The sequence below is a fragment of the Stegastes partitus genome, unplaced genomic scaffold (assembly GCF_000690725.1).
Source record: "Stegastes partitus isolate 25-593 unplaced genomic scaffold, Stegastes_partitus-1.0.2 Scaffold367, whole genome shotgun sequence".
In the NCBI taxonomy this organism is placed as follows: domain Eukaryota; kingdom Metazoa; phylum Chordata; class Actinopteri; family Pomacentridae; genus Stegastes; species Stegastes partitus.
In genome coordinates this window covers 118,914-138,317 of record NW_007578098.1, presented here as the reverse complement: position 1 = coordinate 138,317, position 19,404 = coordinate 118,914, and the positions used below count along the sequence as shown (strand labels likewise).

The 19,404-nt window shown below is 38.8% G+C and overlaps 1 protein-coding gene across 2 annotated transcripts; it reads right to left on the bottom strand.

Moving 5' to 3' along the window:
- Positions 1 to 373: 373 nt before the first annotated feature.
- Positions 374 to 17,952, bottom strand: fam204a (family with sequence similarity 204 member A). Of its 2 annotated transcripts, none has more exons than XM_008284621.1 (7): positions 17,579 to 17,952; positions 17,186 to 17,270; positions 16,488 to 16,518; positions 15,746 to 15,851; positions 14,069 to 14,158; positions 982 to 1,091; positions 374 to 779 (listed from the first exon to the last, which is right to left on the bottom strand). In XM_008284621.1, the coding sequence occupies exons 1-7, from the start codon at positions 17,819 to 17,821 to the stop codon at positions 728 to 730; spliced, it is 717 nt and encodes a 238-aa protein (XP_008282843.1). In that variant the 5' UTR covers positions 17,822 to 17,952; the 3' UTR covers positions 374 to 727. The 2 variants fall into 2 exon arrangements, with proteins under 2 accessions (XP_008282843.1, XP_008282845.1); XM_008284623.1 differs by having other exon boundaries at positions 15,746 to 15,848.
- Between the last annotated feature and the right edge of the window lie 1,452 nt (positions 17,953 to 19,404).

The window sequence follows — 19,404 nt, the reverse complement described above, 5'->3', positions numbered from 1 at the left end:
GGATCAAAGTAGCAGCGCGAGGAAATCGATGGGTTTTTAGACGAGTTTACAGATGCTGAAGAGAGCTCATCGCACAATGAGCGGCGAGTGTAGGCTTCTAGAAACAGCGCGCGGCTCTTGTTCAGCCTCGCAAACAATAGCAAGTCTCCCAGCATGGGCGAGGGCCAACAGCAAAGCCTCTGTTTCAAACTTCCAGTTTACGACCGCTCACAACAGTTTACAGCAGCCAAATTTCATTTTCTACTCCCAAATCCTATCGCACATTATCCTGTACATTGCATTAGAGCCCTAATCTTTCCTTTCTCTTCCTCAGAAGAAGAAAGGAGCGCCTTCATGATTAACCCACTTTACAGCAATAAATAAACGCATCATCCAGTAATGTACACCAGATTTAATTTGAAGGGAAAAAAAGGGGGCCAGAACGCTCAAATCACTGAAATGTAATGAAAAATAACACAATGCAGACACCAATGGGCGCCTTAGGAATTAATTTGAATGCTCCATCATTTTTTCTCTCTCTTGTACTCACTGGATTGGGTTTTTTTTTTTTTTTTCCTTCCCACAGCCAACAGCGTGACTTCCCCCCCTCACATGCTGCTGGTGTAAAGTCTTCAAAATATACAAAAAGAATAAAAAGAAACACGATCAGTTCTCTATAAAAAAAACACAATTTTTTTTATCAAATTAGCTACAAAAATCACAGTCCTGCTTCTTTTCTTTCCGTGTCTCACATGAAGCCCATGTTGCTTTTGGTTTCCCATCGTTTCTTCGCCTCAAACCTGCAACACAGAAAAACATTAAATTACTGGGCCTTATATGAATGCATTTTAGCTGTCAACTTCAATCACTGCATGAGTAATCATTCAGAGTCCGGCTCATTCAGGCTTCAGTGGCTCTATCACTACTGCACTTGAACCCAGAGTGTCACACATGGCAGAAATGATGGCAAACATAAACATGAGGACAGAGGAGACGTCGTACCCCCAGGCTATTTGCTTCTTCCTTTTCTGCGCTGCCCTCAAAGCTTCCTCTTCCTGTTTGCGTTGCACAAAGTCACGGCAATCAGCAGCTTGAGCGATTTTCACAGCCATCTATTTAGAGGCAGACAGACGAGAGGCCCATTAGAGAATGGAAATCAGTCTGTGGCAAGAAAAAAAACCTTTCTGACTGATGTGTGAGGGTGGCTTCTTCTTGTCTCTGCTGCCTGCGCTGCCTCCTCCACACCACAGCAGAACCATGAATGCCGTACTGTCCTCCAGTTTAGCAAGTTTTGCATGACAATGGGAGAAATTAGGATTGGTGATTAAATGCAGCATACCTTAGACGGAGTAAAAAGCACACAAAAAACATGCAGTGTTAATTTGCTTCACCACAAAAGCATACATCATATATACCAGTATCAATGAGGAAGATATAATGCAGCATGAATAATGTGATAAACTGAACATTTCTCATGATATATATATAAATAACGTTGTTGATTCAGTTTAGAAACAGTTGGAATGTTTCAATAAATGCAATAACAGCTTCTATGAATATTTCTAAGTGCAGAAATCAGAACAAAAGTAAATGACCAAATGGCCACGCGGTGCCTTTAAAACAAATCTCCTCGGTACTTGGCAGGAATGATGTTACAAACATCTTGGACTGACTTATTGTCTTTTGACTCCTCATCTCGGGGCTCTGTAGAGGTCAGACCATCAGGATATAATTCTTTATGTTTGTGCCGCTGTCATGCCTTCAAATGAATCTCGAGCCTCCGTTACAACACTGCACGACGAATGTAAACATGTAAAGAGCCTAAAACTTTAAAGGTAGAGTCAGCAATTCAAATCGAATACACTTGTTGACAAATCGAACATCTTCTCGCGGTCGAAAGAGCCGCCTGTTCTGAAATAAAATCCAGTGTTCGTAGCTCTAGCTCTGGAAATGGCAAACAAACAAACAGGCCGATCCACACAACTCTACGCCAGCGTGTTCTGGACAGTGCAGGAGGACGGGGAGCAGGAGGGATGGCTGATCTGGCTAATGCTAGCTAGCTAAATATGCTAACTAGCGAAATATCAACAATCTTTCTCGATAATCACGGACTGTATCTTACAAAATCTCTGACTTGACAGAACATAAAATGATAATTTTCAATCTTCAATCATTTAAGAATGTGAAAATTCACATTTTAAATTTGTCAGATGTGAATATTTCCTTGAATAATGTTACTCTGGGAAAATGTGATGAGCACATTTCACTGCCATCTGACATATTTAGTGGTTAACTGAGGAAAATAACTGTCACATTAATTGATAGGGAAAAGAATCATTAGTTGAGACGGAGATTTTTTAAAGTGTTCTGCAGCCCCAAACACCTCTATGCGGTAAGAGCCAGTGAAAATGAAAGTAAAGACAACAGTGCAATATTACCGGTGAATATGTGTGCGAGTGTATAAATGTGTGTGTTTTTATTCTTGTGAAATGCCCCATAGCTACACAAATTATAGCAGTGTTGTTTTATTAAAATTGTTCTAATCTATTTCGCCTTTTGTTTGAAGTCGCTCCCACACATCATTTCTCGCAGATTGCTTCTTTCAAGTTTAACGTGCGAACGAAACAAACAAGCGACGAGAGAAACAATGTCAAGCGTTTAGCCATTTTTTCTCCCGTCTCCAAAAATTGTCGTACGTATCAGAAATGTCTCTTTCGCTCGTCGCCGATGTAAAAGAGACTTTTCTGTTTGGAATAGCGCAGGCAGCCGCTGGAATCAGCAGTGAAGAGAATGACCGTGACTGCAAGAGGCAAACATTCAAATCCCAGGGAAGACATGTGTGTATTGTGAAGCAGAATAATCCCAATAACCCCAGTCACACAGAAGCACAGGAAACAAAGGGAAAAATCCTGCCTCCTCTTTCACTCCTGAGATAGGTTTATTATTCAAGCAAAGGCAAACTTTGATAAACAACTTGGAACAATTTCACCAAACCTTTGGGTAATTCTCTGTAATATTCAGAGTACAATCAGGGGGGAAAGAAAGTCTTAAGGTAATGAAGAAATGTGCCACCACTGCGCCACTTGAAGAAGAAGAAGGAAAAAAAAAAAAAGACCTGCTGGAAAAAAAATGTTTCAATTATAATTAAGTGGGATAAACTTTATTAGAAAGACTGAAACTAAAATATCTCCTAATGCATGCTGGGATTAAGCAGGTCAGAGCGAGCAGGCAGGAAAAATTAAACTCTAAAGGCTTTTTATCACCATATTTCAGGAACCAAGGGTGTAAAATGTTCTAATTTGGGATACATTAAAAGCCATAAAGGTCTTTCAAAAAGATTAATGGTACTTTGCTTGGATTTAAGATAAGGGCTTCGGCTGGCTGCAAGTACTGGGCTCCGGCTGGGCCCTCAAGGCATTCATCTATACAGTCACTGGAAGATTTGTGAGAGCGTCTGCATAACCTGAAGCGTACATACTATGACAGTTCTCCAGTTCTTTGCCATTTTATAGGTTTTAAATTCCTCAAATCATGTTTTCTCCTCTTAAAGAGAGTTAGAACGAGTGATTGCTCTCACATTTGCAGTTGATTTGCGAGCAGATAAAACCACTCCAGGGTGTTCCCGGCTCCTCGTTGGAGCGGTGTAGGTGCTAAATGCTATTGAGTGGCTCCGATGCACGTGGAGATTATAAAGCACACGTTTATTAAATTGTTGACAAATCCGAGAACAGCTCCTGCTCTCGGTGTAGGGGGGAGAAAAAAAAAGAAAAGAAAAAAAAACAGCGGCTCATTCTGGGAGCAAATCAAACGAAACTGCATGATGCTAAATGGTTTCATTTGGAGATTTACAGACAGAGCTTTTTCTTTTTTCCTACACCAGGATTACCCACATTAACCTGCTCTCCTGTGGGGTTGCATTTGAAATGCAAAAGGTCTTGAAAACACGCCTTCCCCAACATTCCAAAAGCAAAATTAAAACCCACTTCCATGCCCCTCATTTCCCCCTCTTTTAAATTCACAACATAGCCTTTCCTATATTTAAAGCATTAAAGGTCTTTAATTTTTTTTTCCTTTTTTTTTTTTTTATCAGTTTAGTCTACACTCCCTGATTGTCTTTACTGGGGCTCAACATTAATGTCAACCAAGTTACCTAGGAGACAGAACAGATCAAAGAGACAAAAAAAAACCCTCAAATGTCTGATTAATCAAGCCTGCAAACAGCTTATTTCTTTTAGCCTGCATGCAAGTATGAAAATGAGATTCCGAGAGCAGTACATTGTGCAGATTTGTTCATTCTTATCTGAACAAAGCCAGCGGCAGCTTATTTCATGGATCACTGGCACTGTCAGCGCTGTGGCGCCGAGCAGGTGACGGCTCCTCTTTCTGTGGCGAGAACAAAATTAGCAAAAAGTCGGCACAAATTAGCCTCTCATATTTTCAGTAATATGACATTATTTTTCATTTACTTTTTTGATCCACTTTTCAGGATTTTTCCCCCTCCCCTTGTGTGCATCTTAGTGCCAAATCCTTTCACATCAGAGGCTGGTGAAAAATAAGAATGGAAGTACAAAGCAGGAATAAAGGCAGGAGACAGGAAACCTCCTGCATTCTTTGTTTATGTGGCTCCTAAAAGGCAATTCTTCCCACTCCACCACATATTAATGTACAATTAAGTGTCCATCACAGGCATGTTTCTGCACCTTGTTTCTCTCTCCTGTGTGGCCTGTGCACAGCCCTGCTAAAAACAAGGTTTATTCAGAGGATTAATTCTCTGACCTTTGGAAGATTTGAAGGCAAAAAAATTCATCCTGCACAATGCTGGCACTGCAGCAGCAGCAGCTTAAGGCCACTAGGAGGGTTAAGTCAATAGTACCGTTTTCTGTTCATTCATGTTTGGGTCGTCATGGAGATTCAAGTGGAGACCCAAACATGGGGCCTTGATACAAAAAAAAAAGCAAAAAAAAAAAGCATTGCTGTTGTGTAGACCATACACAAGACATACCGAATCCATCTTAATAACATTTCCACACTTTGTTTTCATGTGTGTGTCTGTTTTATTGCATCATTTCCGAGGCGTTTCATAAATGAGTAGCACAGGGATCACGGAAACACTGTGGCAATTAAACAGCAAGTGCAAAAAGACAATAGCTGAATGAAAGATGAGAAAAATACGTCTCCATGTGGATAAAGTGTTAAAGCTCCTATTAACAATATGAAATAAATGATGGCTTTAAGGAAGAAATGGCCTTAAACCCATTCATAAATTTCCTATCCAGGAAGCCTCTTCCAATTAAAACGTGTGAGAGGTGGATTAACAAGGGCTATATGGCTTTGCCTCGCTAAATCACCTCCCCGAGCTGCTCTGCTGCATTTGACGTGTAAACGATTAATGACCAGCCTAATTCCCTTATCACACTACCTTAATGCCTAAATAATGTGGCCTTAGTCAACTTTGGAAAGCAGGGCTATATAAGAAAGGAATGAATATCAGATTAGGCAGCTTGTGTGTTATTTCAGCATAATTTGTTGGGACTGAGGCGGAGGAGGGAGAAAAATGTGTCTCTGGCTGCAGAGCCTCGGTGTTGCAGCAACACTGGGAAGGTCAAAGGATCAGAGGGTCAATCAATACCACCCGTATCGCTTTTAAAAGGGAGGAGTACAATGTTTCATTCAGTTAGTCCATTTTTAAAATCTCTAAAGTAAAGCGAGAGCCTGGAACAAACACAAAAGACGCCCATCAAGCACAGCTGAAGTCTTCGAATCACCTGATGTGACCAAACAGGGTTAAAAGTGCTACCAGGCTGCTATGTTCATCACCGATTCATCTACAGATTATTTATATGAATAACTGGGAAGTCCAAGAGCCCGAGGATGTCCCTTTTACTATCATGGAAGACAAAGAAAGACAGAAGAATCCATTTATGTTTAAAGACTGACTCAAATATTAAACTGAATATCAAAATAATAGTAACTAATAAAGTGAAAGTAGAAGAATCACCCCATAAAAATAGTGTAAATTTACTCCTGTACTAAGAATGTTCCTTATTTACTTGATGAATTTATGTTTAAGCAGCATTTTTCTGCTGTAGTTTGCTGAAGTGGAGGAAACAGAAACAATCTTAACTATACCTGCAACTATGGATTATTCTTTCTAGATTATCAGCCAACACACTGTTGTCTATGCCGTCTCTTTATTGGTCTGCAACATGTCAACAAGTAATGAAAGCTGCTCAAGACAGTTTCCAAAAGGATATCTTAATTTGATTTTGTCCAAACACTAAAATGATTGTGTTATTTAAGACAACGAGAAGCAGAAAATCTTTAGATGTTTGTTGCATTAAATTATTATTTACCTCTAAAAACAGTTGGTTATTAATTCTGTATTCATCAATGAAGCATTTAAGTAATAATTTTATATACTGTGGAGCAGCTTCATGTATAAATACATCATATTTTATAAGCTTTGTGTGTAAAATCTTAACATGTCAACTTGCTGGTAAATAAAGGCAGTGCGGTGCAATATTTCCTGCTCAGGTGTGTTGGGGTCTGTTTACTACCTGAACAATGGCTGATTGAACACACCAGCATTAGACGACAAACAATTACCATACACGCTTGTTTCTATTACGAGTCCAAATATCACCTTCATGCTGCTATATTCCCACAAAAGTTTATCAGTGCTCTTTGGGGCGGCCTTATAAGAGCTTTTTGTAATCTTTCCTCCACTTTGACAAACAGAATTACATGGCAAGCAAAAAGACAGCCACTCCAGGGAAGGCACAGAAGAAAAGCCATGTCTCCATTTTCTTTTCTAGTAATCTGATGCTAGATACACATGACATGTCATCTTTAGGGAGTAGACAAAAAAAAAAAAAAAAAAATCTCTGAAAGTTCGCCTGCTTTGTGCACATTCCATTATCTTGCCTCTTCTGAGTAGGGTAGGCTTATTAGCAAGCTTTGAACTCACACTTACAATAATATGCCATCAACAGTTTTATAAGCTAATTAGAAAAAACAGTTTAATTAATGAGTGACTGGCAATAAAATGGCAATCATGAAAAAAGAAACCGAGGGTGCTAAGCTTCCACTACCACCAATTAAGGCCTAATTACAAACAAATTATATATGTGTTTTGCTGTGGGCTTTAATTTAAAAAAAAAAAATGGCTTTAATTAAAAGAGAAAACATGCTAATTAATTAAACAGCACACAAATCTACATTGAAAAGTATGCTTTGTCTATCAAGTAATTAATGAAATACAATAATCCAAATGAGATTCCCAGGCATTTGATAAAAGCTTAGTACCCATTTCAAAATCCATTTCAAAATTAATGGGCGAAAATTTAATGTGAGTCATCCAGAGATACAATAAAAGTTCATTCAGTGATAAATTGCTTATGCTGAAGGAAAAATGAACAAAGAGGAGAGTTTCCCTAAACTCTCTGCGAGGTGGCCCGGAGGGGGGGCGAGCAGGGGAGACAGAGTCAGACTCCTTCTCTGATGTGGGGCGGGGAAAGTCAGGATCTGATAAAGCTCACTCTTCACAAAGGCCCTGCTCATTAATTTTTTGATTACAAACACGGGGCATGGCAGGGAGAAGGTGGTGGGAAGAAAAAGGTGTTAAATAACATAAATATCATGAAACACTCTTAGTTCAGCTCTTTGTTTCAACTAAGCCACCATGTCTCCTCTGACAAAATGCCGCGCCACCTTTGTTTCACAGCATTTAAAGCGAGGCTTTCCAAAGGGTAGATTTCAAGGACAGTGGGGCTTTTCCTTTCAGCTGCTGCTTCTATTGAAATAGGAGCTAGAACATAATGAGGGATATTATAACCATCCACATGTTCAAAAGCTACAGAAGCCATAAAGGGCTCCAGTTAATACATATTCATATAGCTAATTATTGTACAATCTAACTATTGGGAGAGACCAATTTTGAACCATTTTGACTAATCAGGTTAATCTTGGTCAAAATGGTGTCGGAAGAAAAATCCACCCCCAAAGGTCCATCCAGACTGCAGGAATGCACCGCTCATACATTAGGCTGTTGGGGTGACACAAATATTGTTGAGGCATTCATTTAAGAAGCCAACACAACAGCAACTCGTAAATAAACTGTGGTTCAGTTCTGTAATATCTTATTTATACTCCATTTGTTTCTGCACAGACAAAAAAGACCTGAGTTGGACGCTAAAGGTTGATTGTTCTCAATACATCTATGAGGTCAACTTATTGCAGGAAACATTCACAACACTTAAAATCTAATAAAGTCTAATAATGTGAATAAAAGGCCACTCAGACTGCCCTGTGTGAGCTGTGTGAAGGCTTACAGAAAGACTGAATGATTTAGCTACAGATATTGCGATAGATTTCTTTTTAGTCAAGCAGTTTGATATTCATTACCACAGGACAACCCAAAGCACGACTGTCACACAAGAAGAACAGTCTGAATCTGTAACAACCAAAGACATGACTGTTTAAACCCTGGGTCAGACGAACTGCATAACGCTGATAAACTGCAGCCTTTGTGATTTGCTAATTGTTTAAAATTCCAATTTTCATAAAAAGTAGACACTTGGTGGCAGTTCCAACTAGACAAGACAATACTCTTCATAGTATAAAGCTGCCTAAACAGTTCAACACCAGAAACGTCTGAAACATACTGATCCTCCCTGGAGCCTATCTTTCTACTCCTAAAAGGAAAAACTACATTTGAGAACATACAGAACATGCTTCTTTGTATTTGGTACCATTTACAGGTGTGTTTCTTTCCTGCTGGTTCAAGCGAGGCCAGCAGCGATCCAACCACTTTTTTTTAATTTTACATATTGTTTAGCTCCTGGAAGTCATGAAATGGACTTGACATCCCCTATTGTGAGAGACTATAGAGAGCTTCTGTTTTGAAGTGGTAATGCCACTCTAATAGCTGTGATGAGTGCTACGGGGGAACTGTAAGCTCTAACACAGCATGACGGTCTTTTGTCAAGAAATATACCCACTTACAGTATATAAAGTACAGCTACTGACAATTTTAAAGCAACTCAGTGGCTCTGTTTTATAAAACAAATAGTTATTGTAAGGATAATGTTGAATGAAATACTGCGAGAAAGAAGATTGGCGTGTCAAAAAAATACTGTAAAGCTTGAAGTAGACAAGGCAAATTTTGTCGAGCTGAGTTTATTTTCTCAGTTTAGGTTGCAAAGATCATTATATGTTTAGTTGTAACCTTCAGTGGCAACACCAATGCAGTCTCAGAAAATCTTTTAGTTTTAATCCATCCTTATAAGACTATTGATGTAGTAAACTGTCTAATTTGATTAAATTGATTTAAGGTGGTTAGCTTTGTTAAACTACCAGTTTTGTAGTTTAAATCATACCTAAGTAATCATATTTTGTGTGTAGACATAAAAGGCGCCCCTTCAGATCCAGGAGTGTGAGTGGTTACGTAAGGTGTCCCGCAGGGATCTACCTTAGAGCCTTTATTCTTCCAATGCAAATGATATTAAATCTAGACGATCACGAGTGTGTTATACATGTTGACAGGGGTGGAAAGGCAACAAAAAGCAACCTAGGAATTAGCTGTTAGGCAAATTTGACACACCAAATTTGAACTGACAAAACCTGCACCAATCAAAAATATCATTTGTTTCTTCAAAAGACATACACACAATCAGTTAAATTGTGCTGTTTGTGTTAATTCTACAAGGCTTTCCTCCTGAAATTTGCATGTGCAAAAAGGAAAAAATTTAAGCTGAGATAATGTGATGATCACCTGACACCTAATAGCCTGCTTTGCTGAAATACTGCAACACACTTGCCATTCATTCTACGTATTGTGATGCAACAATATGTAGCTTGAATGAAGTAATCCAACCTGGTCATATGAATGATGTATTGTGTAATAGCGCTCCTCTGATTAGATCTGTGCTGGTTCCGGCTCCCTCCTCCTCCATCCTTTCCCTTTCTTCTTTACAGCCATGTCTACCTGTTTGTCTAGGTTGAGTATTTAATAAATTATTTTGATTGTTGGCCTTGTTGTCAACTAATATATTCCTTACAGGTTACAAGGCTGATACAGTCAAAGTTGGTGACGATGACAAAACACTCACTCCCCTCCTATGACACGTACTTTTAACAAGTATTAGATAAGAACTGCAATAGATACGTTCAGTTGTGACGGCAACTGCTGCCTGCTATTATGGATTTCTCCAACCATGTCACTGCAGCTAAGGTGACCCACTGAATGTCTGCATGTGGGATGTACAATGCCGGGTTTGGCAAAAATAGACCAGCACTAACAAGACCAGCCGAATGAAAAATTCCCGAACTTTCTAATGGCTAGTCCACACCTCTATGCCGATGATGCCGCTTTGTGATAGCAAAATGTGGCTTTTGAAAAAGAGTACATTTCCCTAAATTACCTCTCTTACTTGCCTTAAAAAATTAACTTGCTTTGACCTAATTTCTTAATGACAACTGCAATGGATTCAAGATGGAAGCCTGTTCTTCAAATGAAGTGCACATCTCAGTACATGACTTAGGTGCTTTGCTTGATCCAAATATTTTGGTAAGTCTGCTTTTCCAGAAATCTAACGCCCGATTCAAATTCACAGAGGGAAATAAAGAAATGTTACTGGCAAACGCTGCCCAATTAATAACTGACAGACCAAACCACAGACTTGGGAAGCCCCACAGTATCCTGCAGTACTCATCAGTAATCATCTTTTTGGCTCATTTACCAGGAATAGCTGAAAAATCTGTCTGTCAAATATGAGCCGCTGGATGCTATCAAGCCTCCTGACAGGCTTTGAGCCGTTTATACTGTTATGTGTCAGTCACTCCATGTTATGCTAATTACAGAATTAATTAGCCCACATGCAACTTGCTGCAGTGTAAAATAATGTGCAGTAATCAAAGGATGGAGACCCAGTCTTCTTAATTGGAGGACTTGCACCTTTTAATCTACTGAACTACTAGGACTACTTTAGAGGCAAGAAGCTTTTCACATTATTTTGTGTCTTCTAAGGCTTGTGAAAAGCAATCTAAACGTGCCGAGGAGGATCAACAGACATCTTTATGAGAAAAGAAACCCTATCTGCACAGTTTAAAGAAATACATTAGGGAGCTTTGTCTAAGCAATGTAGACATTAATAATATTTTGTTACCTAAAAGGGGATGTGATTTCTTTGCGCCATCTTTGGGGGCGTTAGTACTTTCACTTGAAAAACCGAACATGTCTTCATGAATTAATCTAAAACAAAAGACGTTCAGCCTTGGGAAACATTTAAAAACTGTAATGAGAATAAAAAACCTCAACCTGCAATATCCAAGCAGCACGTCTCAGAAGTTTGACAGATGAAAGAGCACGTATCTTAGAATTTGTAAGGAGCCTTCAAAACAGGTTTGTACCAAATTGTTTTAATGTTCAGATTAAAAAAAGAAAAGAAAGTGGAGCAAATGGAAATCATTAATTGATTTGAGGGAGCTCAAAACAGAAGAAACAAACATTTTCGTCTTATAAAAGAAGGGATTCTGACAGCAAGCTCTCTATCTTCCTCCCATTTCCCTTTGCTTTGAGGAGATAAGTGGGAATCCGTTAGATTGAGGATGAAAATACACTGAAACATTGTCATCCAACATGTACCAGCGTTTTCTTTACAAAACAATGCCTAGAGGGACAAACAGGCCTCTTTAGTTCTTCACAGCTGTCGGAATGCTTTTGCATTTTTTGTGAAGAAAACCTGTTCCTACCATTCCAGTGAAAAGCCTGCCACAATCATGTCTTGGTGTTATGACCGTAAACAAATTAAACATCTAAGCCATTCCGTACCAAATGAGCCACTCAATTATAACCTTGAAATTGATTCTGGCCACAGTGGAGATTATTGATCCTCTAAATGTTTGTCACAGTGCTCCTGTCAAAAGTGAACAGGAGCGCTGTAAACAAACATGTTGGTCTTAAAGCTATCTGCATTACAGGCTGCATCATTTAAGATATACTATAATCCTTTCTAACTGATTCAGAATCCTTTAGACTTTTTGGCTTTTAGCTGCTATCTCTTGTCCTCTTACCACACACAGGACTGCCTTCCTTTGCGATCAAAAGTAAACATGTACAACTTTGCATCACCTCGGGTTTTTGGGATTTCAAAATGGTCACTTCTATACTCTCTTGAAATGAAGTTATCACTGCTAAACAATGAGCTGCGGCTGCCAAACTGCTGTCACGTCCCATCACCGTTCTGGCAAGACACAAGGCAGGTGCCAGGGAGGCGAGAACCTCAGCTCAGACTAAAACCAATCCACCAGCGCTCTAAGAGGCTTTCTGAAAGTACAGCGCAGGTGCCACTCACAAGAGCTTACATTTAACTCCTCCATATTTGACCACTCTGCTAGCAGTTAAGATGGGAATATGAAAGGGCTCTGATGCTGCACATCAACGTCTATTACACACTACAGATACCGGGGCACATATGTAATGCCAATTCAATGAATAGTACAACTGCTTTTTTCCCCACTTTAAGCACAGAGCCAACATACACATTTAAGAGGGTGACATTTAAGAGGAAAACATGTACCGATTAAATATTATGAAAGCGCACATTTCAGACTATTATTTACAGTCTATGATGCCATTACAAGCTAAATATCTTTTCTTGATTTCTGATTCATCATTGCAGTGTTATTGCAAAAGCAAAAACAGGGGCAACTATTTCAAGCGCTGCTGGTTCTACAAGTAAACTACCGTTAATTATTCTCTCAGATATTGTTACACGACTCCCCATTAACTCCCAAATGACTCCTCAAAACAGATCAAAGATTAACAACTCTTTCTAAAGAGAAAAAAAAAAAGCACAAAAGGTGACATAAAAGGACATAAAAACGTAAGAAGAGAAGTTGGCTACAACTCAAAGGTGAATTTCGGTGAGAAACAGCCAATCACAGTGCTGGGACCAGTTGCCAGGCAACCAATGTAAAGGTTAGAACAGGTTAGCTGTTTGCAGTCTTTGTGCTTAACTAAGCTTACTAAGACTGCTGCCTTTAGCTTCACATTTAGCATGCAGACATGAGTGGTTTTGATTTTCCCAAGTAAATTTATGCATTTATTTGAAGTTTATGCCCAAGATGTTGAACTATTGCCTAAATGAGTTATTTTTAGATACACGGTTTTGGACGAACTAAACTAGTGCGCGCTGCTTTGTTCACAACTACAATGGCAAAGCCTTCAAATGAATTTGCGCCTCTGATTTGCTTCTTCTCCAAAGCAATGATGACTTATGGGTACTTCAGTAGAGCTGTCCGCTACACAAAAATTAAAATAACTTAAACCGGTGACCAAAGTCTAACTTACAGGATTATGACATGATAGGACAGATGCTTGTGTTTTTATGTTGAGCAAAACTGAACATATCATTAACAGACAAAAGTGAAAAGGAATTTCAGAGTAAAAAATATTTCTGGAACCAGTGGCCCCTCCTACTCTACTGAAAGCCTTGACCGACAATAAAACCTGAGCCTGCAGTATGTCCCATCTTTCTGTTGCCACTATTATAAAATGAAAAAGCTTATGTGATGCTGTAAGCAACATGCATCATAAAACAAAGAAGTTTAACTTTGATGCTTCAAGTGCAGCAATTCCCCCAGTGGAGAAGTAACACCGCGGCTGTATGTCTTTTTAACCACAATTATATGTGTGTGTGGGCTACATTTTATGCTAAATTAGTTTCAAACCACTTGATCCTTGATGCCTGCCAAGGCGGTTAGTTACAAAACTTCAGGCACTGCATTTAGGGACATGTACACTTCAAAGGTATGAAACTCTTACCTGGAGAATGATTTAACAGTTGGCTTGAAAGCAATGTACCCTTCATTAAAAAGCAGAGCCAAAAGTCCTTTAGACACTGCAGCACTTCAAAACTAAGGGGAGGGCTTTCCATTAACTCAATGGAAAAGGGCTGCAGGACTGAATGGTGGATGTCTGCGTGTGTTTTTGTTCCTCTATGTCTTTGCAGCAGAAATGGCCACGGATCCATTAGCCTGATTTGTCACAGCAGGAGCACCCCAAAGATCTCTTATCAGCACAACGTACCTCTCGAGTGGCGAGTCTGTCGCTCATCTCCTCCGCCTTTGCAATGTCCCCTTCAGCTATGGCCCTCTCTATGCTCTTTTCTAGGCCGGACTGCAGAAGAGGGAAAAAAAATTCAGATTTTTTTTTTTTTTTTTTGAAATGGGGTAGCGAGAAAAAAAAAATCAAAGAGTAACTTCAAAAGTCCTCAGGGCCTTATTTTTAATATGATTGCCATTACTACAAATATGTAGATTTTGCTTCACAAATGAAAACCTTTTTGATTGGATATTAGTGGGGAAATCTTAGAAATGCTACAGGAGATTACCAAACATAAATGTGACTCTTTAATTACACATTTCCATTACAGGCCTAAGCAGAGGGGGGTGCGGAGAAGCCCCCGGTTACTGATGGCAAGGCAGTTCTGCTGTGATGAGACTATCTGAGGAATCCGAGCACCAGATTTCTTCAGCCCCCAAAATTTCATCATGGTAAAAAGATACACTGGAAAGAGGCTGTAATTATTAATGTGTCCCCTCTGATGTATTGTTGACTCACTGTAAAAGAACAGGGACAATAGCATCAGGTTTAAAACCAGAGTAATTATTTCAGTAAAACTATTTTCTCTATAACTTTAGTTGATTCACCTTGCCTTAGCATGCTCTATTATTCTGCATACATACTGGAGCTGACACTGATACAACCTGACTCGTGATCTCAATTATCGTCTGCTGCATCTCACAAACAAACTGACAGACCATCATCGTTTATGCTATTAGAATTTTTTAAGGTCACTGAAGAAATGCTGTTGGCAGATGTATAATGGCATCTGGCAGCTATGATATAGTTTTTCCTCAAATGATTGTGTGAAAGACTTGCCAGAATAAAAAAAAAATATATTAATTACAAGGATCTGCATTTGAGGGATGAAGGAGGCTCTCATTATGTTGATGTGACAAGTTCTGTTTCATTCAGCTTGTTAATCATTTCTTTTATCCCTTCATAGTTGGCCTATTCAAAATGAGGCTAAAATCAGCAAAAACTCAATTTTATGCTGCTTTGAGATAAATTAAGCACAAAATACTCCAAAATAATCATTAAAAGGATTTCAAATTGGAATGAGAACAGTTCCCATTCACTGGGTCACTTATAACGTTCATCAAGCTTGCAAATATTTTGCTTCATTGGCAATTTGCAAGCCTTTGCATAAAATGTTCATTCATCTTCAAGTGCAGAAATGTATGTGAGAGGATAAAAGTTTAGTTTTAATTTTGTAAATTATGAATTCCACAGAAGGAGCAGCACATTGCTATCTATTACCGAGCCATTAATTTAAATGTCCTGGCTGCAATTACAGAAGCTGCACCAGGTAGTCTAACGCTGTCTTCTTTTGTCGAGCAACATTTAGATTTCCATTAGGCTTTAGCAGAGAAAACCTACATCTCACTTTAATCTTAACCACACTAGAAAGGAGATTCACCCTAATCTTATCACTAAACGTAGCTGAACATAATCCCTAATATTCTTCTCAGTGTCAGGTTGAGTTACCACAACGATTCTTCTAATCCATATGTCATATCACATAAAACAATGAGGAGATACAGTGGCACAGAAACACAAAGGATGTGAAGGTGTTAGAAACGGCGACGACAGACACAGTATTAAACCTCAGAAGATAAGTTGGAAGGCAGTCTTTGTTACCTTCGGAGGAGGTTTGGAACATGCAGGGGGATGAAATCGATCATTTACACCAAAATACTGCTGCAGCTCATCCCAGTGCTTCTCCCGCTCCTCCTGACGCTCTCTGCTGACAGACAAAACATCTGCTAAGGTTCATAACACGTAGAGCAGCATTATAATGAGGCTAAGTATGTTTAGTAGTTCCATTCAATGTTCGTCTTATAATTGGACTCCGATTTTTTTTACCAAATGCAGAAACCAGATCTACGTTTTCATACCTAACTGTATCAGCATTCTGTGAAAGAGTTTACAGAAGGAAGTTTACTGGTTGATAATTAAAACTTGCTAATATATAGAGGATGTAACAATAATCATCACTGTTTTTTTATGTTCCCTGCAAAACACAAACACTATGTATTTTGAATCAACCATATACAAAGCATACTATTGGTCAGGTAACCACTAGATTCTCTAAAGGTATGAAACTGAACTTGCTATCATTATGTGAAAATGTGAAGAATCTGACGTGTTTGGTGTAAACATTCACCTGATGAGATCTCAGAGCCATCTGCCAAGACGTGTTGCATATACAGGCTTTGTTTCCCTTGCAGTCTATACTTTTCGCTGCACATTTACTACCAACACTTGGCTGTACACAACCTTTTGACAATTAGCAGTAGAAATGTGTCCCACTTTAGTTTCTTATTTATAGTCAGCTATTAAATATAAACTGCCCCATGTGGCCTTTGCAATGTGCTTGTACCTCGTCTCTGCAGGTTCTTCACTCTCTGTTCCTGTTAATTGACATGAAAGACACAGTTAAAGGTTTGTAAAATACTTTGATACATATTAGCAACACACAAACAAACGTTTCAAAGCATACCCGGTGTATCAGTAGTAGAGGTCGACTGATTATGTGATCTAATATTCAGGATTTTTCTGATTATATGTATTGTTCTCTCTCTTTTCTAAACGGATTTCTTGTAAAATGAACTCTATCTGTAGTCGCTCTGTGGTCTTCAGCGATGTTCCACTCACAGCACTATCTGACTGTGTACACGTCATGAGTAATGGCTTATCAACACTGCAGGATGATTGGGGAAAAGGTTAGTTTCTAATTAAACATTTGTAGAGTGTCACTATGCAAAGCCTTGTTAAAGAAGTTAGGTGTTCAACTTTGTGTTCTTCTACATTTTGACACCTTTACTGTAAAATTTGTATTGTTCCACTTATTGGTTATTGCTCTCCTTGATTATTAATAATCAGTATTAGTACTGGTCATGAAAAAAAAACATATACAAGGTGATTACCTAAGTTTCTATCATGGGCAGGGTTGGTATTATTCATCTTGTCTTGTCTTGTCTTTTCTTATGTCCCAGATATTAAGTTAGATGTTTTTTTTAACAACACAGGTACAAAAAAATACCCAGAATTGAATTTCTACTGTAGCATCACTGCTACCTTTCTTGTGCCGCCTTCTTTTTCTTCTCCCGGGGATCTTCATCATCTTAATGTCATCTTTCTTCCTTCGTAGATCCTGGAATTTCTTAAATACACACACAGACTGAATTCACAACATCACAGTCCTTGATTTATTTCTGCTGCACACATACAATGTTGTGATACACACACAGTCTAACAGGGCTTCACAGCCTCTCGTTAATCACTTCAAGTTAGCTGTTAGCTCAAGTTCAAGCAGGGCTGGGGATACTGCAGCAATGGCAAATGTTAATAATGTAACTTTGATAGTTAGGCTCACTTCTACAAGTACAGGCAGCACCACAACCACAGCAGCTCGGATGCAGCTCAGAAAATAACCGCTAAGTTTAGCTCATGTATACAAAAACAACATACTTGCCACGCTTCCTGGGATATACCAGGCATGCTGCATGTCGGAGAATCACTGTCTGCATCACCGGCATTGTAAGTCGACTGTGTCTCCAGCACCGGACTTGTGTTTTCCGCCGCAGAGCTCAAATTTTCAGCAGAGCCCTTCTCACCCTCCCTTCTCTCCTCCACGTCCTCCTGCTGCTCAGCCTCCTCATCTGGACTGAGGTCGTCTTCGGTTATGCCTTTGGGCAAGAGTCCGCTGTACATTGCGAGTCTAAACTTTACATCTATAGTATACTGTGGTTTATTATTTTACTAAAATAAAAACGCTTAAAAATCGATACAAATAAAGATTTTGACCGCAGTTGTTGCCGGAGACGCTCATTTCCGGGTAAACACGGTGACGCGTCTTGTTAGAAAGCTCTCATTGGCTGATAGCGGGCAGCGCTGAGCACATTGTCCAATCAGAACTGTCCTAACAGCGGCGCATGCAGATTAAACGGAAGTTCCTATTGGCTGTTTTTGGTCGGAGCGGCGTTTGACAACTTTGAGTCAAACTTGTGTATTTTATTTTTATTTTAACTAACATGGCGCGTTTTGGTGTAATTATTCGGATATGGTGATATTTTTCGCTCACATTTAAGGACATTCAGGGGCGTGTGGCACTCTGAGCTCGCCTTTTCCAGTAAAGTAAAGTCAAGAACAAGCTGTTGTGGAGCATTTCTAATTGAGGTGAGCCAGGCTACTGACAGGTCCGTGAATTACCAGGAATCATTCAAATGTTAACCTATATTTGTGTCATGTTCTCGGTGAGATAAGCTTCCTTCTATGACCAATGGTTCGCAATTTGCTCAAAGTGCTCTGGGCATTACATTATTATTAGAATGATTAGCATGCAAATCTTGTATAGCCCCTGGCACTGGCACAGGCATCTACCCTTAAATTGCTCTTTCACACTCATTCACATTAGGCTTTCTTTTGGTTGCATCTTATTGCAGGGCCCGTAATATACATAAATTATAGCGTGTAGTTTCTGTGCCGTATGAATGTAATATAAAGGCAGAGACCTATATGTATACATGTACAGGTCAGTGGTCAGGCTCAGGTATGAGAGACTTTTCTTGAGTTTAACCAATAAGATAGCTGTACTTGATTGGACAGAAAAATAATGTTCACCAGCTTTATTAGTATTCCCAACCTCTCAAATGTCAATAAGCCATAACCTTTGTCTAAAAAACACAATTAATTGCCAGAAAAAAAAAAGATTTAAATGAGATAGTGCTAAAACAGCAAATCAAAAATCAATCAAGAACAATTGTAATAGTTAGTTAACTTTGGAATTCCTTTAATCAAGTAAAAATACAAAGTATTTAGCGACTGCAGATTCTAAAATCACAAGTATTTGTTGCTGTTTTGTTTTTCTGTGTTTATTTGCGTACATTCACAATGCTATAGCTGCAGGGATCAATTGTTTAATGAATTAGTTGTCAACTAATTAATTCATGTCCAACTATTTTGATAATTGATTGTTTGATTTCAGAATTTCCTCAATGTGAATATTTTCATATTTCTTTCCCACTCTGTGACAGTAAACTAAATGCCATTGGGTTTTTGATGAAGCAATTGGACTTTAGGAAAAAACTAATTTACCATCTTGTGACATTTTATAGAACAAATGACTAATAGAGTAATTAGTCGAGAAAATACTCAGCAGCTTAACCAATAATGAAAATAATCAGCACTTAGACCTTAAAATTGACTTAATGTGTAAATTAGAGATTTTAAAAAGATAAAAGACACGTCATTCTACAAAGAATCTAAAAAATGTCTGATGATAGATCATGAATCAG

Excerpts from the sequence above, each read along its gene's own strand:
- fam204a (XM_008284621.1), bottom strand. The coding sequence starts at position 17,821 with ATGTACAGCGGACTCTTGCCCAAAGGCATAACCGAAGACGACCTCAGT. Across the intron at positions 15,852-16,487 it reads GAAGAACCTGCAGAGACGAG|CAGAGAGCGTCAGGAGGAGC; the intron begins GTACAAGCACAT and ends TTTGTCTGTCAG. Across the intron at positions 1,092-14,068 it reads ACAGACTCGCCACTCGAGAG|ATGGCTGTGAAAATCGCTCA; the intron begins GTACGTTGTGCT and ends GCCTCTAAATAG.